Source organism: Gossypium hirsutum, chromosome A04 (genome assembly GCF_007990345.1).
Source record: "Gossypium hirsutum isolate 1008001.06 chromosome A04, Gossypium_hirsutum_v2.1, whole genome shotgun sequence".
Taxonomy (NCBI): Eukaryota; Viridiplantae; Streptophyta; class Magnoliopsida; order Malvales; family Malvaceae; genus Gossypium; species Gossypium hirsutum.
This window is the reverse complement of record NC_053427.1, coordinates 76905766-76931984: the sequence shown is the minus strand read 5'-3', so window position 1 is coordinate 76931984 and position 26219 is coordinate 76905766. Positions and strand designations below refer to the sequence as shown.

The following is a 26219-nucleotide window of genomic DNA, read 5'->3' as shown; positions in this document are numbered from 1 at the left end:
ACAACAATCCCAACACAATGCAATGCAACATAAATAATATGGCATGCTTATATGTAGCTACCAGATCATACCATCATCAAGTCAGAACAGATATACAAAATCAGACAGATACCCATGCTAAAATTAACATGCTTTTGCATACAATCCAATAACAAATTAGAGTGTGGGGTCTAAGTAACGCTTACCAACCCAACAGTCCGGTCACAGTCGACTTAGGTGACTCGTGCAACCTTACAAAACATTTCAAACAATTTGGGCTCACACGCCTGTGCGTCCTACCAGTGTTGGCCCACACGGCCCAAATTGGCCTTACCCGTGTGGATCACACAGCCTAGCCCAAAATCCCACACGCCCATATGGTTTACTCGTGTGGCCCTCACACGTCCGTGTGGCCTACATGGCCCAATTGGTCAAGCCTGTGCCTGGCACATGGCCTCGCCAGCCTCACACGATCGTGTTCGTCGCACCTGTGTGGCGCGCGCACGACCTGGCTCGTCAGTCACATGCCCGTGTATCACAACACAGACTACCACACGGGCAGTCTACACGTCCGTGTGGTATTGACAGATAGCTTTTCGACTTTCATCGAAACTCATTTTCTACGTAAACGGAGTACACACCTGGTATCAATCCGAAGCTAATGCAACCCCGAGCACTCTAGAACCTATTATTAAACAGGATTTCACCATTTTAATCACTTAATCCGAGTTACTAAGAAACAGAAAAATCTCAAAAGTTAATGACAACTTTACCTTAAATGAAAAATGATGATTTCTCCTTGTTTAGAATGTCAATTAATGATCCATAGAACCCTGATTGTCTCCTAAACAAAAAATAATCTCTTAATAACCCAACATTTATTAGAACAAAACAGAACGCATCTCCACACCTACCGAAAGCGCATCTCTAAAGACAAAAACAAAACTATCGAAAAGAGGGAAAATAGAGAGGAAATAATGTAAATAAAATTTCGACAGCACAAGAGGGGGATTTTCGGTAAAAAGAAAACAAAGAGAAAGGTGGAGAGGGGAGTTGCAGAGAATTTCGACAGGAGAGGATTTTGGAAAGAGTCAGAAACTAACCAGATAACCCTGAAATCTACTACTACTCCTCTACCCAGCAGTTTACTAAAACTCAAACTCCTAACCAAAATTTGCAGCAAAATACTCCTCCTTTTTCCCACGCAGAGAATCAAACCCCAGACCCCATCATACCAACACACCACTTAGCCACCAGACCAGCGAGCTCATTCTGTCATATTCTTATAAATAAATTCTTATAAGTCTATTCCAAAAGCCAGGCTTTACTCATATAAGAACCAAAATTTAGCCCAAGCCTAGACTTGAACTTGGGACCTCTCCAACACACCCCAAAGCACTTAATCACATAAGCAGGCATATATTTATGTCAAAAATAGGGTAGAAATACAGCAAATATTTCAAAAGCCATAATTACGAAATTTTAACTTACCCCATTAAAGAAAATTTATCCTTGAATTTTTACCTGATCAGAAAAGGTGAGGATACTGTTGCCGCATCGAATCCTCCGGCTACCAAGTGACCTCTTCATTACTATGATGCCGCTACAGCACCTTCACTAAAGGGATGGATTTCCTTTGCAGAACCTTAGTGTCGTGATCTAAAATCTGAACTAGCTCATTCTCAAACGTCAGATCTGGTCTAACCTCAATCTTCTCTACAGGCACAACATGCGTGGGATCAGAGCGGTAAGGTCTTAACATTGAGACATAGAATACATCATGTATACGATCCAACTCTAGAGGAAGCTCCAACTGATACGCGACCGACCTTACTCGCTTCAAGATCCGGTATGGTCTAATGAACCTAGGGCTTAACTTGCCCTTGCGACCGAACCTCAGAACCTTCTTCCATGGCAAGACATTAAGGAAAACCAAGTCCCTTACAGAATACTCGATATATTTCCTCTTCAAATCAACATAGACTTTTGTATATCAGAAGTCGCTTTCAATCGATTTCGAATCAAGCGGACCTTATCCTCAGTCTCTGAAACCAACTCCGAACCCAAAACACATTGCTCACCCAACTCAGTTCAGCATAAAGGAGTGCGACACATACGACCATAAAGTGCCTCATACGGTGCCATTTGTATACTATACTGATGGCTATTATTGTAAGCAAACTCTGCCAAAGGCAAGTACTCCTCCCAACTACCTTGGAAATCCATAACACAACCCCTCAACATATCCTTCAGTATCTGAATCACCCTCTCTGACTGACCATCTGTCTGCAGATGAAAGCAGTACTGAAGTCAAGACAAGAACCCAAATCCTCATTAAGTTTCTGCCAAAATTGAGACGTAAAACAAGGATCCCTGTCGGAGATAATCAAAACAAGAACCCCATGCAACTTCACTATCTCGAAAAAGTAGAGCTTAGCTAGCTTTTGTATGAAGAAGTTTGTCTTCACCAAAATGAAATGTGCCGACTTGGTTAATCGATCCACGACGACCCAATCAGAATCCTTCTTAGTGGGTGTTAGAGGTAACCCACTAACGAATTCCATCGTTACTTGCTCCCATTTCCACATCGGTATCTTCATTGGCTGTAACAAACCCGAAGGTAACTGATGCTAAGCCTTAACCTGCTGACAAGTCAAACAACGAGCAACAAAGTCGAACACCTCACATTTCAACCCTGGCCACCAGTACAACTCTCGGAGATCCTTATACATTTTATCTCCACCAGGATGCATAGCGTAAGGACAACTATGCGCCTCCCTCAGAATCAACAGTCTCAACTCCTCATCATTAGGTACACAGATCCTACCTCGGAAGCACAATACCCCATCACTGTCGATCTTAAAATTAGTAGCAGTTTCAACCTCAACCTGACGGAATAGCAACTCAAGGAACTTATCTCCTAACTGCTTATCCTTAATCCGATCTAGCCACGTCGGTCTAACCTGCAACTTAGCCAGGAGACTTCCATCGTCATAAAGACTCAGTCGAGTGAATATCGCCTTCAAATCGGTCATAGCCCTACGGCTTAACGCATCAGCCACCACATTTTCCTTACCTGGATGGTACTCGATATTGCAATCGTAATCCTTAAGCAGCTCAACCCATTGTCACTGCCTAAGATTTAACTTCTTATGAGTGAGGAGATACTTGAGGCTCTTGTGACTAGTGTAGATGGTACACTTTTCACCGTACAAATAATGCCTTCAAATCTTTAATGCAAAGACAATTGTAGCCAACTCCAAATCATGTGTCGGATAATTAGCCTCGTGAGTCTTGAGCTGACGAAATGCATAAGTAACTACCTTACTGTCTTGCATCAAAACGTAACCCAAACACACATGTGACGCGTCACTGTATACTACGAAGTCTTTACCAGGCTCAGGCTGTATCAAACCTGTCTTGAGCCTCCTGCTGTATGTCAGTCCAAACAAAGGGGACTCCCTTACGGAATAACTTAGTAAACGACGCTGCGATCAACGAGAACCTTTCTACGAAACATCGGTAATGTCCTGCCAGTCCTAAAAAATTACAGACCTCTGACACATTATTCGGCTGTTTCCAATCCAACACCGCCTCAATCTTACGAGGATCAACACGAATTCCCCCAGCAAACACTATCTGTCTCAAAAAGGTTACCTTCTGAAGCTAAAATTCATATTTAGAGAACTTCGGGTAAAGCTATTTCTCACGAATGATCTACAGAACAACCCTGAGATACCCATCGTATTCGTCCTCAGTCTTAGAATACACCAGAATGTCGTCTATAAACACAAAAATAAACAGATCTAAGTAGGGCTGGAATACACAGTTCATCAGATCCATAAATGCTGCTGGTGCATTAGTCAACCCAAAGGGCATGACTAGAAACTCGTAATGTCCATAACGAGTCCTAAATGCCATCTTATGCACATCGGCCTCCTTGACCCTTAACTGATGATAACCTGATTGCAGATCGATCTTGGAGAACACAGAAACCCCTCTGAACTGATCGAATAAAACATCTATCCTCGGAAGTGGGTATTTATTCTTAATAGTTAACTTTTTCAACTGACGGTAATCGATACACATCCTCATCGTATCGTCCTTCTTATTTACGAACAGAACAGGTGCTCCCCATGGAGACATACTGGGATGAATAAACCCACGATCTAACAGCTCCTGTATTTGAGCCTTCAGTTCTGCCAGCTCCTTCGGTACCATTTGATAAGGGGCGATAGACACCGGGGCTGTACTAGGAATCAACTTGATACCAAATTCTACCTCACGACTCGGAGACAATCTTGGTAATTCCTCTGGAAAAACATCTGGAAAGTCTTACATGGTACGGATGTCCTTAACCAAAGAGTCTACAGAATCAGAAACACTGATGTAGGCCATAAACGCCTCACATCCTTTCCTCACCAGCTTCTCTACCACTAACGCAGATATCATATTAGACAAATAATTTCTTCGTTCTTTAATCACGACTATCTCATTATCCTCCACGATTCTTAGAACAACCTTCTTTTCAGCACAAACCAGACTTACACTATGTTTCACCAACCAGTCCATACCCAGAATTAAGTCGAACTCCCCAAACGAAAGTTTCAACAAATCAGCCAAAAATATCATCCATTGGACTTTCAACGAAATGTCTCTAAATAATTTACTAACCCTAATAGACTGCTCTAACGGACTCACCACTGAAATCTCACTGGAAGTGCTCTCATGCGGGATTCCCAAAGTCTCAGACACAGAATATACAACATGGGAATGTGTAGAGCTTATGTCTATCAGTGCAACATAAGGTACATTAAGGATTAAAAATGTACCCGTGATGACGTCTGAAGCATCTCCATCTTCACGACGAAGTGCAGCTTAGACAAGTGCAAGTTGCCTCGCCTCAGTCGGCCTAACACCTCTTCCTAATAGTTTCTAACCTCGACCCATACCGTTACCACCTCTAGCCTGTCCTCAGCCCTTAAGATTTTTATTCATGTTTTTACTAATTTCAATAAATAAGGCAATGTTTCGTATTTTGGAACATCGAAGAATTGTGCCCTAACTTACGGGGTTTCGATTCTCTTGTTGGTTCTAAATAGCTAAATATCCTTTTGAGTTTTGAAATGCATGGATTTCCAATTTAAATTAAAAGACGACTTTGTGCTCGAGAATTCATGGTATTGTGTCCTAACTTACGGGATGTGATACTCTGATATCTCGAGATAAGGAAATCTTTAAACAAATCGATTTAAGCTAATTCAAGAATTTTAAAATAAGTATTAATAGAAAAGATCGTATTTCAAGTCCCTTCCCGATTTTTAATTTTCGACATTAAGACACTAACTAATCAATTCGGTACTAATTTTTTGGGCGTGTCGAGGGTGCTAATCCTTCCTCGTACGTAACTGACTCCCGAACTCATTCTCTAAAGTTTTGTAGACCAAAGGCCCTGTTTTAGTAAACTAAAATTGATTTATTAAAACAAAGGTGATCTGATCACACCTGATAAAAGATTGGTGGCGACTTCCGTTTTAATTTTCACTTTCAAACAAAGTCGATCACCGTTTTCAAAAGAATGGTTTCGACAGCTTGGCGACTCCACTGGGGAATTCGAGAGTCGAGCCTTAAATTTACTGCATTGCATGTTGTCTGTTATTTTCGCGTCTCTCTTCATAATATGCTTGCTTTAAGTGGTTTAATTCTTTGAGGTATCTTTGCATATCGCATCGCATTATTGGTCGATTTCACCCTCTTAAGTGGAAGTGAAAAACTACTCCTTCGTGAGGTCTTCACCTCGGTATAGGATAGTGGATCGCTTTCGGGATACATCCATACCTGGGTCTTCGTGGGGTTTTCACCTCCGTATAGCCGTAGGAAAATGTATTCCCCTGAATCGAACTCAGTCTGTATGAACCTATAATGGGTGAGGATCGAGGAATCTGCTGGTTCAGGTACCTTTACTTTAGAACCAAACTACATGTAATGAGCCCTAGGAGCCTACCCTAGGTAGAACCACACCAAACCCTAGTGGTTACCTGATTAGGTGCTTATTTACTCACTATTTGCTTTGAATTCTATTCTTTGTATATAATACTAACTTGTTGTATTTTGATCATTTTCGCATGACATTTCATCATAAAAGGGTGTTGATCTACATTCGGTTACTAATTAAAAGAGTTTAGCATAGAAAAAGGATTTCTTGATAGAATGGAGGTAATGCGGTCGTCCGAGTGTAGTCTGAGAGAACGCAACAGGAGAAAGGAGATAGTTTGACCGAGGGATATGAATCGGAGTTGTGGGATTTCACTCGTATCAGTGTGACTCAAAACGACCTGCAAGAGTTAAGGGATATATGGAATAGTTGGAATGGCGAAGTCAAACAACTCTTTACTGTAACTACGGTGACCTACCCTATTTGGTTGATGTAAAGGTGGACAAGTACTTGTTCCGGGCCCTCGCGCAATTTTGGAACCCCGCTTACAGTTGCTTCACTTTCAGAGGAGTTGATTTAGTACCTACGGTGGAAGAATACATGGCGTTACTTAATTGCCCAAAGATTCAGGCCGATAGGGCCTATTCAAGACCTGTTAATGTCCCTCCCTTTTTGAGGAAATTAATGAATATCACGGGGATGAGCGTGCAATGGGTTGCGACCCGCATCACGCAAAAAGAGGATAGTAAATGTATCCCTTGGAGGAATTTGAGGGATTTTATTCTTGTACACTCGGATTCGAAGAAAAGGGTTGTTGTTTTTGCCTTAAGTCTCTACGGTTTGATCGTCTTTCCTAAAGCACTTGGATACATATATGAAACCGTCTCAGATTTATTCGATCGACTTGATAAAGGTACCACACCCGTCCCAGCAATCCAGTAGAAACTTTTCGATCCTTGAATACATGACAGAGAGCGGGCGAGGGAAGATTTATTAGTTGCGCATAGCTTCTTTTGGCTTGGTTCCACAGACATTTTTGGAAGGTGGAGAAGGTCTCCTATCGGGTATTCTCTAAGGATTATTCCCCATTAAGAGAATTAGTGGCCACATCGAGGCGGGACGACATCTCCGAAGAGAGGTGGATAACTATTCTCCAAAATTTACGGACCGAAGACGTTGAATGGAGGGCTCCGTGGTTGATTCCTAACGAGATCTTATATAAGTACGGTGATTTTGACTGGGTCCCTCTGGCTGGAATATGGAGAGCCATTGGATACACTCCACTGATGGTGTTAAGGCAGTATCGATCAAGGCAGTTTATACCGATGACAGAAGGGTTGGCACAATGTGAGTTCCCCTATAAAGACAACAATTATAAAAAGAGGGTTCGCGAGATATCAGATGCATGGAACCAAACTCAAAGAATGAAAGGATTCACTGTAGGCCCGATGACGACCCCCGAGTATGAATGGTGGTGGGGTAGGAGAGTCAATGACAACATCCCTAGGTAGAATCAAGGGAACACACAACCAATAGAGGAGCATTTACAGGTCATCCCATCCGAGTTAGAGATCATTAAGTAAGATTTTGAGAAAATAAACTCGGAGTTGGGGAAGAAGATAGAGCAGCTAGAAGAAGATAAAATGAAGTTGGGGTTAGACGTCGATATGCACAAGCTAGAGGCCGAGAAGTTAAGGAAAGGAAAGAACAAGGCCGAGGAAGATTTAGATAGTCTGAAAACCGATTACAAGAAGCTTCGTATAACAATAAAAACTGTCGGATTAGGTAAAACGTCGGAGCAATGGCGTCAAGAGATTAAAGAGGAAAAGACTAGAACCAACCATTGGGAGAAAAGATTTCAAGATGCCCGAGTACGAGAGGACACTCTAAAGAAGAGTTTGTTAGAAACCCAAAACGAAAAGGAGAAATTACGAGCTCAGGTGGCTGAATTGGAAAGATTACTTCAGCAACATCGTAGCCATAATTCGATAATTAAGCTAAATGCTAGTCTGAGCAGGATCGAAGAGTTGAAAGGGAAAATAGAAGAACTCGAGACCTCACTGTGAGATAGCAAAATTCGAGTGGAACTTCTTGAGACAAACAACAACCATTACAGAGAATAGCTTCACCACTCTCAAAACCATATTAGAGATAGAGACTATGTCATGGGCGAAGCTATAGCTCAGGTTCGGGAGATAGCTGATCACTTGCAAACCTTGGCAGTTAAGGCTGATATATTGAGCTTAAAGTATGAGTCGGAATTAGACCGAGGCCGAAACTTAGCTTGGCTTCTTAGGAAAGTTAAGACTTTGGGCATTAGGGCGAAGTCGTATATGTAATCATCCGTTCTATGTAAAGAAATTTTTCTTCTAGTGAAGTTCTTCTAATGAAATTGAATTGGAATCAACGCCTCTTTTTGCATCCATTCATCCATTCATTGCATATACATATCCCATAATCATTCGCTAAGGTTAGAATCATATAATTCGCAGTTGCAACACTTCAAATCTGGAACTACGCCATTAGTATAAAACGCATCGACAAGCTAGAGCAATAGAGGCTGAGTTCAATGAAAGAATAGAAAGGATGGAAAGAGTCCAGAAAGAATTACAAGAACAACTGGCTAAGTCACAGCAAGAAACGAGGGATTTGATAGTAAGATCTCGAGAGGAATCACTTGAACAAAAGGATCAAATGGCTAGAATGATGGAGATGATATCAGTTTTGGTTAAAGGAAAAGGACCCATGCAGAACCCCGACAGTATGGAACCTTAATCAAGAATTAATCATGACCAGGATCCACTCTATCCCCCAGGATTCACTCCACCACATGCCCACGTAGCACAAAGAGGGTATACTCAAGGGGAATCCACAGGCTTGGAACAACGACTTATGCCATTTGCTCATCTAGGGCAATGAACATTTATGTCAAATCCCGGAGCAACCCCTGCCAATCCTGTAGTTCCAGATTTAGATGATCCAGTCGAAATAGCCAAGTTGAAAATAGATGATTATGAGGCTCAAGAGAAGTATAGGAATTTGGAAGAAAGACACAAGGCAATAGAAGGCACTGAAGTCTTCTCGTTACTAGGTGCTAAAGAACTTAGTTTGGTACCTGACCTAATCCTGCCTTCGAAGTTCAAGGTGTCTGATTTCGAAAAGTACGATGGAATAAGATGTCCAAAAGCACATCTTGTCATATTTTGCCGAAAAATGACCGGTTACGTAAAAGAAGATAAGCTACTTGTACATTGTTTTCAAGACAGTCTAGTAGGATCGGCTCTTCGGTGGTACAACCAGCTCAGTAAGAAAAGGATCCGATCTTAGAAAGACTTGGCGTCGGCATTCTGTGAGCAGTACAAGCATGTATCAGATATGGTGCCTGATCGGATGACTTTACAAATGATGGAGAAAAGCCGTCAGAAACTTTTAGACAGTACGCGCAGAGATGGTGGGACGTCTCAGCCCAAGTGGAACCCCCACTAACGAAAACGGAGATAACCGTCCTTTTTATCAACACCTTAAAGACGCCGTTTTATGACAAACTAGTGGGAAGCACCACGAAGGACTTCGCGGATATTGTAATATCCGGTGAGCTTATAGAGAATGCCGTCAAGAGCAGTAGAATGGAAGGTCAAGAAAGTTCAAGAAGGGTAGCAACCATGAAGAAGAAAGAACCAGAACCCCACATGGTGGGAATGGGAAGTCGTTATGCCCCTAATCCATATCTAAACCAACCCCGACCTCGAAGTTATCCACCTCCAAATTTCTATTATGCCCCTCAAACCCCTTACTACCAAGCACCACCTCCTTCCTACCCCGTATACGCCACGAACAACCAAAGACCCGTCACCACATTCCCACAAAACACGGTACCCGCTCAAAGCCAGCCCAGAAACGAACCAAGACCAGCAATGCCTAATCCCGAGAGACCGCAATTTACTCCTATCCCTATGTCGTATAGGGAATTGTACCCAAAACTTCTGGAGAAATAGTTAATTTCTCCCCATTACATGGCACCCCTTAAACCTCCATACCCAAAGTGGTACGATCCAAACGCTAGTTGTGCATACCACGCGGGGAACCAGGGGCATTCCACGGAGAATTGCCTAGCCTTTAAGAGGAGAGTTTAAGGACTCATTGACGCGGGTATTCTACGGTTCAATAGTGCCAGTAACGCAACTAGGAACCCATTCCCTAACCATGCTGAAGGGAATGTGAGCACAGTGGGGAAAGAGTACGAATGGAAAGTCAGAAGATGTGTTCTAGAAATAAGGACGCCTCTGCAGAAAATCTAGGAGGTACTGGTTAAGAAAAGATTGCATTGTCACCCTGATAGAATTCTCAGAGAAGAAGGTCAAAGTTTTTGTAATTTCCATGGAATTGTAGGACACGACATTCAGTCGTGTAAGGAATTTAAAAGGTTGCTTCAAGACCGGATGGATAATAAGGAGATTAAGGTCCTTAACAAGAGGGAAGAGACCAACGAAGGAGAAGTATGCACCTCTGACAACCAGTTATCAGGTCTCCCTTATAGCGCGGATCGACCGTTAATAATTTATTAGAACGTGACGAAAGAGCCGGTGAAACCAAAAATGATAATCGAAGTACCGTCTCCTTTCTCATACAAGGACGACAAAGCCGTACCATGGAAATATGACATCAATATCGTCACACCAGAAGATGAAAAGCTCAAAGCCATAACTGGAGATGTTGGAGAGATAGGTCATTTTACCCGAAGTGGAAGATGTTATTCGAAAGAGGTCGAACCAGTGAAGAAGAACAGTGACTGGAAGTAAAAAGGGAAAGCAGTGATGCATGAGGCCGAAGTCGAGTAAGAAATTCCACCCGTGCAAGAAACTAAAAGGCCTGTGGATGAGGAGGAAGCACAGGAGTTCTTAAAAATTATCAAACACAGTGAATACAATATGGTGGAACAATTGAATAAGCAACCAGTACGAATCTCAGTTTTATCTCTGCTGCTAAATTCGGAGCCACACCGGAACGCTTTGCTGAAGGTGTTGAATCAAGCTTACGTGGCAAACAATATATCCGTGGAGAAGCTGGACAGATGGGTGAACAACTTGAATGCGGATAATTTCATTTCTTTTAGTGATGACGAAATACCACCCAATGGTAAAGGCTCCGTGAAAGCACTACATATTATGACGCGTTGCAAGGGCTACATAATACCAAATGTGCTTATCGATAATGGCTCGGCACTCAATGTCATACATTTGGCCACGCTTTTCAGAATTCTGATAGATCTGTCCTATTTAAGGCCCTGTCATTCCACGGTAAGGGCATTCGACGGGACAAGGCGTGAAGTTATGGGAAAGATTGATATCCCTTTAGAAGTGGGCCCTTACATTTACAATGTCGAGTTCCAAGTCATGGACATCACACCCTGGTATAACTGCCTTCTAGGAAGGCCCTGGATCCATTCTGCTGGAGCAGTTCCATCCTCTCTCCATTAAAAAGTAAAGTTCATCGTGGATGGTTGTTTGGTCACTGTCGAAGGAGAAGAAGACATTATCGCATCTATCTCTGCTGATGCGCCATATCTTGAAGTAAGCAAAGACGCAGTGGAATGTTCCTTCCGATCCCTTGAATTTGTCAATGCCACTTTTGTCGCTGAGGGAAATATAATTTCGGTGCCAAAACTGTCGAGAAATACCATAATGGGTGTCAAATTGACTATAGGAAGGGGAGCTTGAGCGAGAAGAGGTTTAGGGAGATATCTGCAAGGAATAGTCAGGGCTCTAAAGCCAGTACACCACAAGGCTCGATACGGTTTAAGGTTCCAGCCGGACATGCGTCAAAGAAGAAAGCAGTGGAAGAAAGATCAGGAAAGAAGGATCGCAAGAACATTAGGCCGAGAACCAGAATGGGAGCCCTTGGAATTCCCTCATTTGTCAAGAACATTTACGTCTGCGGGAATGATATACCTAGGGCAGTATAGTGCACAAAGCACAATGTTAATGATCGAAGAGGGTTTTCAGAATATCAGTATAAATGTCATTGACAAAGGAGCTGACGCGAATAAAGATGTCTCAAAGATACGCCCTTATCCCCCGGGTTTCATGTTGAACAATTAGACTGCCGAGGATCTTCTTGTAGTTTATAAATCTTCAGAGTAATGATCAAACGTTAACATCCTGTTATGTCCTTAGATATAATAGAATTCTTTTGTAAGAGCTTGCATTCGCTCTTTATCATTTAAATGAATATTAATGAAGATGCATTTTGTCACGATTTTTTGCATTATCACTAATTTCATAATCATTTTATAGCCTGTCTTTACGTTTGCCTCATGCCATACCATAACATTCAGTTTGTTGGTTTCAATACTTGGATGCCCCTCTATAGTTTCTTTTTCCATTTAACTTTTAGATGCTTAGATATCAATTGCATGAAGAAACCCGTTACGAGTCCTGAAATCGATTTTGAGAAGGCTGTTTGTTTAGGAGAATTCGAAGCCGAAGAAAATGCTGAAGACTATGTCTCGTCTCCTGACTTGCTAAGAATGGTGGAACAAAAGGATAAACAGATTTTGCCTCATCAAGAATTTGTTGAAACAATAAACTTGGGAGCTGAAGAAAGGAAGTAAGAAGTGAAGATTGGGACCTCTATTTCAGGGGGCACCAGGCATAATTTGATGACTTTGCTCTGTGAGTACAAAGATGTATTCGCATGGTTATATCAGGATATGCCAGGATTAGATGAAGATGTAGTGGTCCATAAGCTCCCATTGAAGCCAGAATGCAAACCCATTCAACAAAAGCTAAGACGGATGAGACCTGAGATGTTGTTGAAAATAAATGAGGAAGTCAAGAAGCAATTTGATACTGGCTTCCTACAAACCTCCAAATATCCAAAGTGGGTGGCTAACATAGTTCCGGTACCAAAGAAAGAAGGCAAAGTACGAATGTGCGTGGATTATCGTGACCTGAATCGAGCAAGTCCCAAAGATAATTTTCTCTTACCACATATTGATACGTTGGTGGATAACACAGTAAAACATTCATTGTTTTCTTTCATAGATGGATTCTCGGGGTATAATCAGATCAAGATAGCCCCTGAGGATATGGAGAAAACTACCTTCGTAACAATGTGGGGAACATTCTGCTACAAGGTGATGCCATTTGGGTTAAAGAATGCTGGGGCAACATATTAGAGGCCTATGGTGACGTTATTCCATGACATGATGCATAAAGATATAGAGGTCTATGTCGACGATATGATTGCTAAATCCCGAGGGGAAGAAGAGCATGTAGTGAACCTGAAGAAGTTGTTCGACAGACTGAGAAAGTTCGAACTAAAGCTCAATTCGGCCAAATGTACGTTTGGGGCTACCTCAGGAAAATTGCTTGGCTTCATTGTCAGCGAGAGAGGCATTGAAGTTGATCCAGATAAAATAAAAGCCATTCAAGAGTTACCACCTCCGCGCACGCAAAAGGAAGTCAGAGGATTTTTAGGGAGATTAAACTACATCGCCCGATTTATCGTTCAACTTACCAACCAATGCGACCCAATCTTTCGACTCCTTCGAAAACATAATCCCGGAGAATGGAACGAGGAGTGCCAAGTGGCTTTCAACAAGATAAAACAGTATTTGTCTAGTCCTCCAGTGCTAGTACCACCAATGCCAGGAAGACCATTGATATTGTATTTGACTGTGTTCGAGAATTCAATGGGTTGCATACTGGGGCAACATGACGAGTCCGGAAAGAAAGAAAAGGCGATCTACTACCTCAGCAAAAAGTTCACTGAATATGAGGCAAAGTATTCGTCCATAGAAAAATACTGTTGCGCTCTGGTTTGGGTAGCTCGAAGACTCAGGCAATATATGATGTATCATACGACATGGCTAATTTCAAAGTTGGACCCAATAAAGTACATGATGGAATCACCTGCACTCTCAGGAATGACACGATGGCAGATCTTACTATCAGAATATGATATCGTCTATGTGAGCCAAAAGTCGATAAAATGGAGCGCAATAGCTAACTTTTTAGCAACTCGAACAACGGAGGAATACGAGCCATTGAGATTTGATTTCCCAGATGAAGACTTGATGTGCATTACAGAAAAAGAATGTGAGTGATCAAAAGAAAAGTCATGGAAGATGAGCTTTGATGGTGCATCGAATGCATTGAGGCATGGGATTGGAGCAATCTTAGTATCACCAGAAGGAAACCATTACCCACTCACTGCCAGGCTAAACTTTTTCTGTACCAATAACATAGCAGAATATGAGGCTTGTATCATGGGACTTCGTGCAGCAATTGGACGAAACATCAAAACTTTAGAGGTATACAGAGACTCAGCCTTGGTGATATACCAAATCCGTGGAGATTGGGAAGTGAGAGATTCGAAACTGGTCAAATACAGTGATCTAGTGGCAGAGCTGATTAAAGAATTTGAAGAAATAACTTTTAATTACCTCCTACGAGAAGAAAACCAATTGGCTGATGCCCTGGCCACTTTGGCTTCAATGTTCAAAGCAAACAGAGAAACAGAAATAATGTCTCTTCAAATGAGCATATATGAAGTCCCTGCACATTGTTTCAGCATTGAAAAAGGGTCAAATGGACGGCCATGGTTCCATGATATCTTAGAATATGTCAAGAACCAAAAGTATCCCGAACAAGCAAATGAGAATGACAAACGAACAATCAGAAAAATGGCAGCGGGATTTATTCTTGATGAGAACATCCTGTACAAAAGAGGAAAAGATCAAGTGCTCTTGAGATGCGTAGATGCTATTGAAGCCAGAAAAATACTTGAAGATGTCCACGAGGGAATTTGTGGGACACATGCCAATGGTTTCACTATAGCCAGGAAGATTATGAGACTCGGTTACTACTGGCTGACGATGGAAAGCGACTGCATTATTTTTGCAAGAAAATGCCACAAATGTCAAATTTATGGCGATAAGATTCATGTAGCCCCTTCGCCCCTTCATGTCATGACTTCTCCGTGGCCCTTTTATATGTGGGGCATGGATGTTATAGGGCCAATTTCCCCAAAAGCTTCTAATGGACACCGGTTCATTTTTTTGGTCATTGATTACTTCACAAAATGGATAGAAGTTGCTTCGTTTGCCAATGTGACAAAGACTGCAGTTTGCAGATTTTTGAAAAAAGAAATCATTTGTCGATATGTTTGCCTGAGAGAATCATTTCAGATAACACCTTGAATCTGAACAACAAAATGATGAAGGAAGTGTGTGAGCAGTTTCAAATAAAGCATCATAACTCGTCACCCTATCGCCCGAAAATGAACGGAGCTGTTGAAGCAGCCAACAAGAATATTAAGAAGATTATTGGGAAAATGACTGAGACATATAAAGATTGGCACGAGAAGCTACCATTTTCTTTGTATGCATATCGCACATCTGTACGGTCATCTACGGGGGCAACACCTTTCTCTCTGGTCTATGGAATAGAAGCTGTGCTACCTATCGAAGTTGAGATCCCCTCTTTACGAGTCTTAATAGATTCGAAACTAGAGGAAGCCGAATGGGTTCGAGCTCGATATGACCAGTTAAACCTCATCGAAGAAAAATGTTTAAAGGCAATTTGTCACGGACAGATGTACCAGAAAAGAATGATCGCGGCCCATGACAAGAAAATACGGCCAAGAGAATTCCACGAAGGAGAACTCGTGCTGAGAAAGATTCTTCCAATACAGAAAGACTTACGAGGAAAATGGGCACCAAATTGGGAAGGACCATATGTCGTAAAAAATGCATTCTCGGGCGGAGCTTTGATTCTCACTGAGATGGATGGGAAAGAGTTACCGAATCCAGTGAATTCAGATGCTGTGAAGAAATATTATGCTTAAAAAAGGAAAATTAAGATGAAAACCCGAAAAAGGGCATTTTAAAAAAAAAGAGAAAAGAAAAGAAAAAAGAAAAAGAGAGAGGGATCAAGGTGAAAACCCGAAAAGGACGTCTTGATTAACACAAAAGATTAGGATGAAAACCCTAAAGGGCGTTCTAATGAAGCAAGCACTTGCTTAAAAAGCAAGGCGTTTTGAACGGTGGGTCAAACAGAGAGACTACAGTATTTTAAGCATTTCTGAAAACTCGAAATCTCTTACGCAAGAAAGCCATGCTCGAAAAGATTCTTGATTGAGGAACGTGGAAGAGTTCATGCGTTGAATATCTAGAGCATTTGTATTTGTTGAAATGCGATCCCCTTTCTCTTTATGACAATTTTTTTACTATCATTGATTAACTTTCTTTGTTTGCTACATTTGAAATGAATAAATGTGAGGTATCCTTTTGTCCCTACCTGACCATTTTCATGCATCTCATTATGTGGTTCATTTACATGATAAATAGTGAAATGACATAAAAGAAGTGCTAAGCATTACCCGGACAATAATTTGATAAGTACAAGAGCCTCAAAGTAAGGACAAAGTTCAACCAGGGGCAAAAGAGCGATATCTGAGAAACGCAGATTAGTCGTGAAGTTAGAGGATGGGTCAGGGCCTGAAGAGAAAGTCAAGAGTCAAAGCAATGAACGCAGATCATCAAAAATCATGACGGAAAGGGACATATGACAAGCAAGCCCAAGGCACATAGCATGATCATGTAGGCATAAAGGCATTTAAGGCAAACATGTGCATTTCATGATAACATCATGCATGACATATACATGTATTTCAGTAGAACAAGAGATTTCGATGATAGCTGTACTGAATCAAAGGAAAAGACACCTGAGTTCCACCAGATGACATCTTTTGGTATTTTGATGTTTTTATTTCTATCTTTCAAAAAAATCAACTCATATTGCGAGAGGTGAGTTGGGCCTCAGGTCACACGCTGAGGTATTTTCAATTTCCGTTTTTTCAATTTATGCTTTTCAAAAATCAACTCATATTGCGAGAGGTGAGCTGAGCCGTTTAATTTCTGTTTTTCAATTTCTGCTTTTAATTTCTGTTTTTCAAAAATCAACTCATATTGCGAGAGGTGAGTTGAGCCTCAGGGCACGCTGAGGTATTTTCAATTTCTGTTTTTCAATTTTTGCCTTACAAATTTTGCTTTTCAAATCAACTCATATTGCGAGAGGTGAGTTGAGCCTCAAGACACGCTGAGGTATTTTCAATTTTCGTTTTTTTAATTTATGTTTCTAAAAAAATCAACTCATATTGCGAGAAGTGAGTTGAGCCTCAGGACACGCTGAGGTAATTTCAATTTTTGTTTGTCAAAACTCAACTCATATTGCAAGAGGTGAGTTGAGCCTCAAGACACGTTGAAGTATTTTCAATTTCTGTTTTTCAAAAAAAATCAACTCATATTGCGATAGGTGAGTTGAGCCTCAGGACACGCTGAGGTAATTTCAATTTTTGTTTGTCAAAAATCAACTCATATTGCGAGAGGTGAGTTGAGCCTCAAGACACGTTGAGGTATTTTCAATTTTTGTCTTTAAAAAAAATCAGCTCATATTGCGAGAGGTGAGTTGAACCTCAAGACACGTTGAGGTATTTTCAATTTTTATTTTTCAAAAAAATCAACTCTTATTGCGATAGGTGAGTTGAACCTCAAGACGCTGAGGTAATTTCAATTTTTGTTTGTCAAAAATCAACTCATATTGCGAGAGGTGAGTTGAGCCTCAAGACACATTGATGTATTTTCAATTTCTGTCTTTCAAAAAAAATCAGCTCATATTGCGAGAGGTGAGTTGAACCTCAAGACGCTAAGGTGTTTTCCATTTCTGTTCTTCAATTTCTGTGTTTCAAAAAAAATCAACTCATATTGCGAGATGTGAGTTGAGCCTCAGGACACGTTGAGGTATTTTCAATTTTCGTTTTTTTAATTTATGTTTCTAAAAAAATCAACTCATATTGCGAGAAGTGAGTTGAGCCTCAGGACACGCTAAGGTAATTTCAATTTTTGTTTGTCAAAACTCAACTCATATTGCAAGAGGTGAGTTGAGCCTCAAGACACGTTGAGGTATTTTCAATTTCTTTTTTTCAAAAAAATCAGCTCATATTGCGATAGGTGAGTTGAGCCTCAGGACACGCTGAGGTAATTTCAATTTTTGTTTGTCAAAAATCAACTCATATTGCGAGAGGTGAGTTGAGCCTCAAGACACGTTGAGGTATTTTCAATTTCTGTCTTTAAAAAAAATCAGCTCATATTGCGAGAGGTGAGTTGAGCCTCAAGACACGTTGAGGTATTTTCAATTTCTGTCTTTAAAAAAAAATCAGCTCATATTGCGAGAGGTGAGTTGAACCTCAAGACACGTTGAGGTATTTTCAATTTCTGTTTTTCAAAAAAATCAACTCATATTGCGATAGGTGAGTTGAACCTCAAGACGCTGAGGTAATTTCAATTTTTGTTTGTCAAAAATCAACTCATATTGCGAGAGGTGAGTTGAGCCTCAAGACACGTTGAGGTATTTTCAATTTCTGTCTTTCAAAAAAAATCAGCTCATATTGCGAGAGGTGAGTTGAACCTCAAGACGCTGAGGTGTTTTCCATTTCTGTTCTTCAATTTCTGTGTTTCAAAAAAAATCAGCTCATATTGCGAGTGGTGAGTTGAGCCTTGACTCACACGCTGAGGTATTTTCAAATTCTGTTTTTCAAATTTTGTTTTTCCAAAAAATCAACTCATATTGCGAGAGGTGAGTTCAGCCTCAAGACACGCTGAGATATTTTCAATTTCTTTTTTTTTCAATTTATGTTTGTCAAAAAAATCAACTCATATTGCGAGAGGTGAGTTGAGCCTCAGATCATACGCCGAGGTATTTTCAATTGATTTTTATTTTTATTTTTTTTTCAATTTATGCTTTGCAAAAATCAACACATATTACTAGAGGTGAGTTGAGCCTCGGGTCATATACCGAGGTATTTTCAAAATCTGTTTTATAAATTTTGTTTTAAAAATCAACTCATATTGCGAGAAGTGAGTTGAGCATTGGCTCACGTGCTGAGCTATTTTCAATTTCTGTTTTTAATGTTTAGTTTTAAAGAGTCAATTCATATTGCGAGAAATGAGTTAAGCTCAGGATCACATGCCGAGTAAAGAATAAAGACTGGAATTAATCTGTAATGCCCCCACGCCCGAGACCGTCGCCGGAGTCGAGTATGAGGTGTTACTAAGCTTAGTTTAACATTTTTAGAACTTTGGATTATTTGTTTCTACATTCACAGCTTTTAAGCTACTTGCATCACAGTCACAAGAAAAATCATATCTCGAGTTACGAAACTCAAAATTAAGATCTGTAAATTTTCCCTAAATCTAGACTCATATACCTATCTACTAATTTTTTTCTAGAATTTTTGGTAGGTCCAATTAGTACAGTTTATTAGTTAAAGTTACCCCTGTTTCAGGACTCGACTGGTCTGACCTCTGTTTACTACGGACCACATTTCTCTGTGTAAAAAATTAATATGACTATTAGATTTGTTTCTACTAAAACAAGACTCAATAAGGATTCTTAGGATATAAAATACACCACCTAATTATATCTTTACAATTTATGGTGAATTTCTAAAGTAGGAACAGGGGATTCAGAAACTGCTATGACTCTGTTTCACTAAAATTCAAATATCTTCTAACATATACTTCCTTTACTTGTTTCATTTGTTTCATGTGAAACTAGACATAATAAGCTTCAATTTTATATGTAGTTCATCACCAAATTCAATTTCTATGATTTTTAGTAAATTTTCAAACTCGCGTTAGTGTTGCTGCGGTATTCTGTTTATGGTAAATTTCATCCTTTTTATGAGTTTTTATGCACTAAGTATCTTAATAGTTTTCCTTAACATCAAACATAATCTAAACTAATCATTTTCATAATTTATCATTATCAAGCATTTCCTCAACCATTTCACAACCATACCATAAGATCATTTACACAAAATAGGTATATTGCTATACATGCCATACTTAAATTTACAAGCCATTTACCAAAAGTCTTCTGGATAGTGTGACTGAGCCTTCGACCTATCCCGACTCCTGAGCTGGCTTGTCCAAAACTACAATGAGTAAGAAGGAGGGAGTAAGCATAAATGCTTAGTAAGTTCATATGCAAATAATAAGTAACATAACAAACAGTTATACCAATCAACATTAGCATACATCACTAAACACATATCACATTTTTAATCATTCTTCATCATCTTATTACCTTATCGTGGTTGTATCAATACTCAACCCGAGGGTTAAATACATACCTGTCCAAAATATCCATTTCATATCACTTACCAATACGTCTCTTTACATCTCGAAATTTTCCTCCATTTGAGTAGAACTTTACCCGTTGAACACATCGAAATATAATTCGGATACATGGATAACTTGCACATAAGTGCCATATATACAATCAAGCAATCATGTAACCCGCCCATAAGCGAACTCAGACTCAACTCAACGAGCTCAGGCGTTCGCATCCATAAGTGAACTCGGACTCAACTCAACGAGCTCGGATGCCTAGTTACATTTCACGAACTCGGACTCAACTCAACGAGCTCGGACATTCGCATCCATAAGTGAACTCGGACTCAACTCAACGAGTTCGGATGCTCAACCATCCTAGTGACATGTCACTTGTATCCTAATCTATTCCTAAGATTCAAACGGGATTTTTCTCGAACACTTATCCTTGCCGTCTTCCGTAGAATGCCGAAATCAATACTTGGTAACAATTATATTTAACAATTAGCTCACATAATTTACATATTATTTGAAATTAACCACAAAGCATACATTTCATAATGAAATTCAGCATAACAAATAATTAATATCAATAACTTAAAAATAACAATTATGCTACATTATTTACACATGAACTTACCTTGGTACCAAAATACAAGGATTTTGCAATTTAGTCCACAATCTTTTCTTTTCCTCGATTGAGGTCGATTCCACGTCTTTCTTGATCTAAAATAACACATTTAGCTCATTTAATACTCACATTATCAAATTAATCCTTAACTCAAATTTTGGCAAAATTACAATTTTGCCCCTAAACTTTTGCATATTTACACTTTTTCCCCTAAGCTCGGGATTAAACTTTATTCCTTATTCTTATGTTTTACAACATGCTGATCACTTTTCTCTTCTATGGCAACATCAAATTCTCACTCTAACATGTACTTATGACTATTAGGTATTTTTACCGATTAAGCCCTTTTACTCATTTTCGCTCAAAACCGAGTAGCACAAGTTGTCTAACATAATTTAAAACCCCATATTCTATCATAAAACATCAAAATACACAAATTTAACCTATGGGTATTTTCCAAATATGAACCCTAGATTGAATTATTGTTAGCATAAGCTTAATCGAGCTACCGGGATCTCAAAAACGTAAAAATCATTAAAAACGGGGCTTAGAATCACTTACTATGAAGCTTGAAAGTTGAAGAAACCCTAGCTATGGTGAGAGTGAAGTTTCGGCAGTAACTAAATGGGGAAGATGACCATTTTGTGTTATTTTTCCCATTTTATTTCATTTAATATCAAAATGACCAAAATACCCTTACTACTAAACTTTCCAAAAATTCCTTCCATGTCCTAAATTTGTCCATGAACTTAAAATTGGTAAAATTGCTATTTAAGACCTCCTAATAAATAGTTCAAAGCAATTTCATACTAAAAATTTCTAGAATGCAAATTTTGCAACTTATTTGATTTAGTCCCTACTTTCAATTTAAGCACTTAAGGCATAGAATTTCATCACGAAATTTTCACACAATCATGCAATCATATCATAATCATCAAAATAATTATAAAATAATTATTTCTATCTCGGATTTGTGGTTACGAAACCACTATTCCGATTAGGCCCTGATTCGGGATATTACAACTCTCCCCCCCTTTAAGGATTTTCATCCTCGAAAATCTTACCTGTAAACAGATGTGGGTATTGATTTCTCATAGTTTCTTCGGATTCCCATGTAGCTTCTTCTACTCCATGCCTTTGCCACAACACCTTCACAAGTGCAACATTTTTATTCCTTAGTTGTTTGACCTCTCGAGCTAAAATCTTAATCGGTTCTTCTTCGTAGGTCATATCTGATTGTAGTTCAATTTCTGTCGGTGAAACTACATGTGAAGGATCCGAACGATACCAACGTAACATAAATACGTGGAACACATCATGAATCTTTTCTAATTCAGGTGGTAATGCTAGTCGATATGCTACCGGTCCAACTTTTTCAATTACTTCATACGGCCCAATATAACGCGGACTTAATTTGCCCTTCCGTCCAAATCTAAGGACTTTCTTCCACGGAGACACCTTTAAAAATACTTTATCACCAACTTGAAATTCAATGTCCTTTCGTTTTAAATCTGCATAAGATTTCTGTCTATCTGAAGCAGCTTTCAAACAATCTCGAATTACCTTCACTTTTTCTTCAGTTTCTTTTATTAAATCAACTCCATAAATCTGATTTTTCTTGAGTTCAGTCCAATACAAAGGCGTTCGACACTTGCGACCATACAATGCTTCATAAGGTGCCATTTTCAAGCTCGTCTGATAACTATTGTTGTAAGCAAATTCTACCAACGACAAATATCTTTCCCAACTTCCTTGAAATTCCAATACACAACATCTGAGCATGTCTTCAAAAATCTGAATTACTCTCTCTGATTGTCCATCAGTTTGTGGATGAAAAGCAGTATTGAAATTTAACTTTGTACCAAACGCGTCTTGCAACTTTTGCCAAAACCGCGAGGTAAACCTTGGATCTCTATCTAAAATAATCGACAATGGTATTCCGTGTAATCTAACAATTTCTCTAATATACAGTTCATCCAACTTGTTAAGAGAATAATCCGTACGTACTGGGATAAAATGAGCCGACTTAGTTAATCTGTCAACTATTACCCAGATGGCATCTTTCTTTCCTGGAGTCAATGGCAATCCTGAAACAAAATCCATAGTAATCCGATCCCATTTCCATTCAGGAACCATAATAGGCTGAAGTAATCCCGAAGGCACTTGGTGTTCAGCTTTCACCTGTTGACAAATTAAGCATTTGGACACAAACTCTGATATATCTCTTTTCATTCCATTCCACCAATACATTTTCTTCAAGTCATTATACATTTTCGTACTACCCGGATGAATCGAGAAATAACCACTATGTGCTTCCTGTAGGATCTTTTGAATCAATTCCTCATTCTTTGGTACACAAATCCGATCTTTAAACATTAAGCACCCATCAGAACCAATTTTGAAATCTGACTCTGTATCTACTTCACACTGTTTTCTCTTGGCTTGCAAATCTTGATCATCTTTCTGAGCTTCAGAAATCTCTTGCAAAAACATTGGTTTTGCTCTTAACTCTGCTAGAATCGAACCATCATCTGACACTTTCAACTGAGTGTTCATAACTCTCAAAGCAAACAACAACTTTCTGCTCAAAGCATCAGCAACCACATTTGCTTTTCCCGGATGATAATCAATAACAAGCTCGTAATCTTTCAACAACTCCAACCATCTTCGTTGTCTCAAATTCAAGTCTTTTTGTGACATCAAGTACTTAAGACTTTTGTGGTCGGTATATACCCGACATTTTTCACCATACAAATAATGTCGCCAAATTTTCAAAGCAAACACCACCGCAGCCAATTCCAAATCGTGAGTAGGATAATTCCTCTCATGAGGTTTTAACTGCCTCGAAGCATATGCCACCATTTTTCCTTCTTGCATGAGCACACACCCCAAACCATTTAGAGAAGCATCACTATACACCACAAATTCTTTACCTAATTCGGGCTGTACTAACACTGGTGCCTCTGTTAATAACTTTTTCAATTCTTCAAAACTCTGTTAACATTCTTCCGCCCATTCAAATTTAACATCCTTTCGGAGTAATCTAGTTATAGGAGCAGCAATTATAGAAAATCCATTTACAAACCGCCGATAATACCCAGCTAGCCCCAAGAAACTTCTAACTTCAGTTACATTTTTCGGTGGTTTCCAATCAACAATGGCTGAAATTTTACTAGGATCAACCCGTATACCATCACCTGAAACAATATGACCCAAAAATCCAACTTCACGGAGCCAAAATTCACTTCTACTAAACTTAGCATACAGCTGCTTATTTCTCAAAGTTTGCATAACTATCCTCAAATGCTCAGCATGCTCTGTCTCATCTTTTGAATAAATTAAAATATCATCTATAAACACCACAACAAATTTGTCCAAGTAAGGCCGAAATATGCGATTCATTAAATCCATAAACACAGCAGGAGCATTTGTCAATCCGAATGGCATAACTAAAAATTCATAATGACCATACCTTGTTCTAAAAGCAGTTTTAGGCACATCCGACTCTTTTACCCGCAGTTGGTAATACCCAGATCTCAAGTCAATCTTTGAAAACCATGTCGCTCCTTTTAGCTGATCAAACAAATCATCAATTCTTGGCAACGGATACTTGTTTTTGATTGTCACCTTGTTTAACAGCCGATAATCAACACACAACCTCATAGAACCATCCTTCTTTTTCACAAATAACACAGGAGCACCCCAAGGTGAAAAACTCGGTCTCACAAAACCTTTATCAGTCAACCCTTGCAACTGCGACTTTAATTCCTTCAACTCTGCTGGTGCCATTCTATACGAAGCAATCGAAATCGGAGCTATTCCCGGTATCAAATCAATACCAAATTCTACTTCCCTGACTGGAGGCAAACCCGACAATTCTTCTGGAAATACGTCCGCAAATTCACACACAACCGGCACTGATTCAACTTTCTTTTCAACTTCTTTTGTATTAATTACATACGCCAAATAAGCTTCATAACCCTTTCTCAGATATCTTTGAGCCGACATTGAAGAAATCACACTAGGCAATGCCTCTGATTTATCTGATTCAACCCGTAGAGTTTCACCATTTCCACACTTTAATTCTATAACCTTTTCTTTTCAATTTACTATAGCATCATGCAATGTCAACCAATCCATACCCAAAATAACATCAAATTCATCAAACAGTAACAACATCAAGTCGGCCAGAAAGTAATGACCCCGAATCATTAAAGGGCATTTCTTGCTTACTTTATTAACTATCACTCATTTGCCTAACGGGTTCGACACTCTAATCATAAATTCTGTGTTCTCAACAGGTATATTCATACTAGACACCAGTTTCATGCATACATATGAATGAGTAGAACCGGGATCAATCAAAGCAATAACATTAACATTATAGAGGGAAAATGTACCGGTAATCACATCAGGTGAGGAAGCATCTTCACGTGCTTTAATAGCATAAGTTCTAGCCGGAGCCCTTCCTTCAGGTCTAACTGGTGCATCCCTGGCTTCATTCTTACTGCTTGCTTCGCTCACAGCTTTTCTAGGATATCTTCCTCTCGAATCCGCCCCACTTGTTTTTGTATTCTGAATTTTTTCTTTTTCAGCTCTCTTTGGGCAGTCTCTAATAAAATGATCTGGAGAACCACATCGAAAACATTCATTTGCTCTACACGGACCAAAATGATTTCTACCACACCGCTGGCACTCAGGTTTAACAAATCTCTAGTTCCCTACACTGGCTGCCAAAGTAGTATGGGATTTAGGACCCACATTTTGCTTCCTATAATTCCCATATGATTGCCCAGCTAAAGCTTGGGAACGAGGATTCATATTCCTTGACTTTCCAGGTTGCTGTGAAAATGAACCGCTCATCGGTCTTTTCTTCCAATTTCTAGTCTCAGCCTCTACCTTTTTCTTTTCTTTAAGTAATTCTTCGGCCTTACAAGCTCGATCAACCAATACTACCATTTCTTTTAATTCAAGAATTCCAACAAATACCTTGATGTCTTCGTTGAGCCCGTCTTCAAATCGTCGGCACATCTTGGCCTCTGTAGGAACATACTCTCTGGCATACTTACTTAATCGAACAAACTCTCTTTCATATTCTGTAACCGTCATATTACCTTGCTTCAGCTCAAGAAATTCTTTACGCTTCTGATCAATAAATATTTCACTAATATATTTCTTCCGAAACTCTTCTTGAAAGAATTCCCAGGTTATTTTCTCTTTCAGTACCACCAAAATCAAAGTCTTCCACCAATTATAAGCTGAATCCCTCAACAAAGATATAGCGCATTTCAAACATTCTTCAGGTGTACAAGATAATTCGTCAAATACCCGGATTGAATTTTCAAGCCAGAACTCTCCTCTCTCGGTATCATCATCAATATTTGCTTTAAATTCTTTGGCCCCTTGCTTGCGAATTCTATCAACTGGAGTTCTATGAAATTTCATCAGGTCTACACCCTGAGGCATCGGGGGTACAGGTTGAGAAATTGGGGGAGGTG

General features: G+C 39.6%; 2 protein-coding genes across 2 annotated transcripts; one reads left to right on the top strand and one right to left on the bottom strand.

Annotated features, from left to right (window-relative positions):
* Positions 1-1582: 1582 nt before the first annotated feature.
* On the bottom strand, positions 1583-3014 carry LOC107930142 (uncharacterized). Its single transcript, XM_016861711.1, has 3 exons — positions 2622-3014; positions 1875-1945; positions 1583-1733 (listed from the first exon to the last, which is right to left on the bottom strand). Exons 1-3 carry the CDS (start codon positions 3012-3014, stop codon positions 1583-1585), a joined length of 615 nt encoding a protein of 204 aa, XP_016717200.1.
* A 3175-nt stretch (positions 3015-6189) lies between these two features.
* LOC107930141 (uncharacterized) lies at positions 6190-7425 on the top strand. The gene is made up of 3 exons (XM_016861710.1): positions 6190-6195; positions 6413-6852; positions 6945-7425. Exons 1-3 carry the CDS (start codon positions 6190-6192, stop codon positions 7423-7425), a joined length of 927 nt encoding a protein of 308 aa, XP_016717199.1.
* The last annotated feature ends 18794 nt before the right edge of the window (positions 7426-26219 follow it).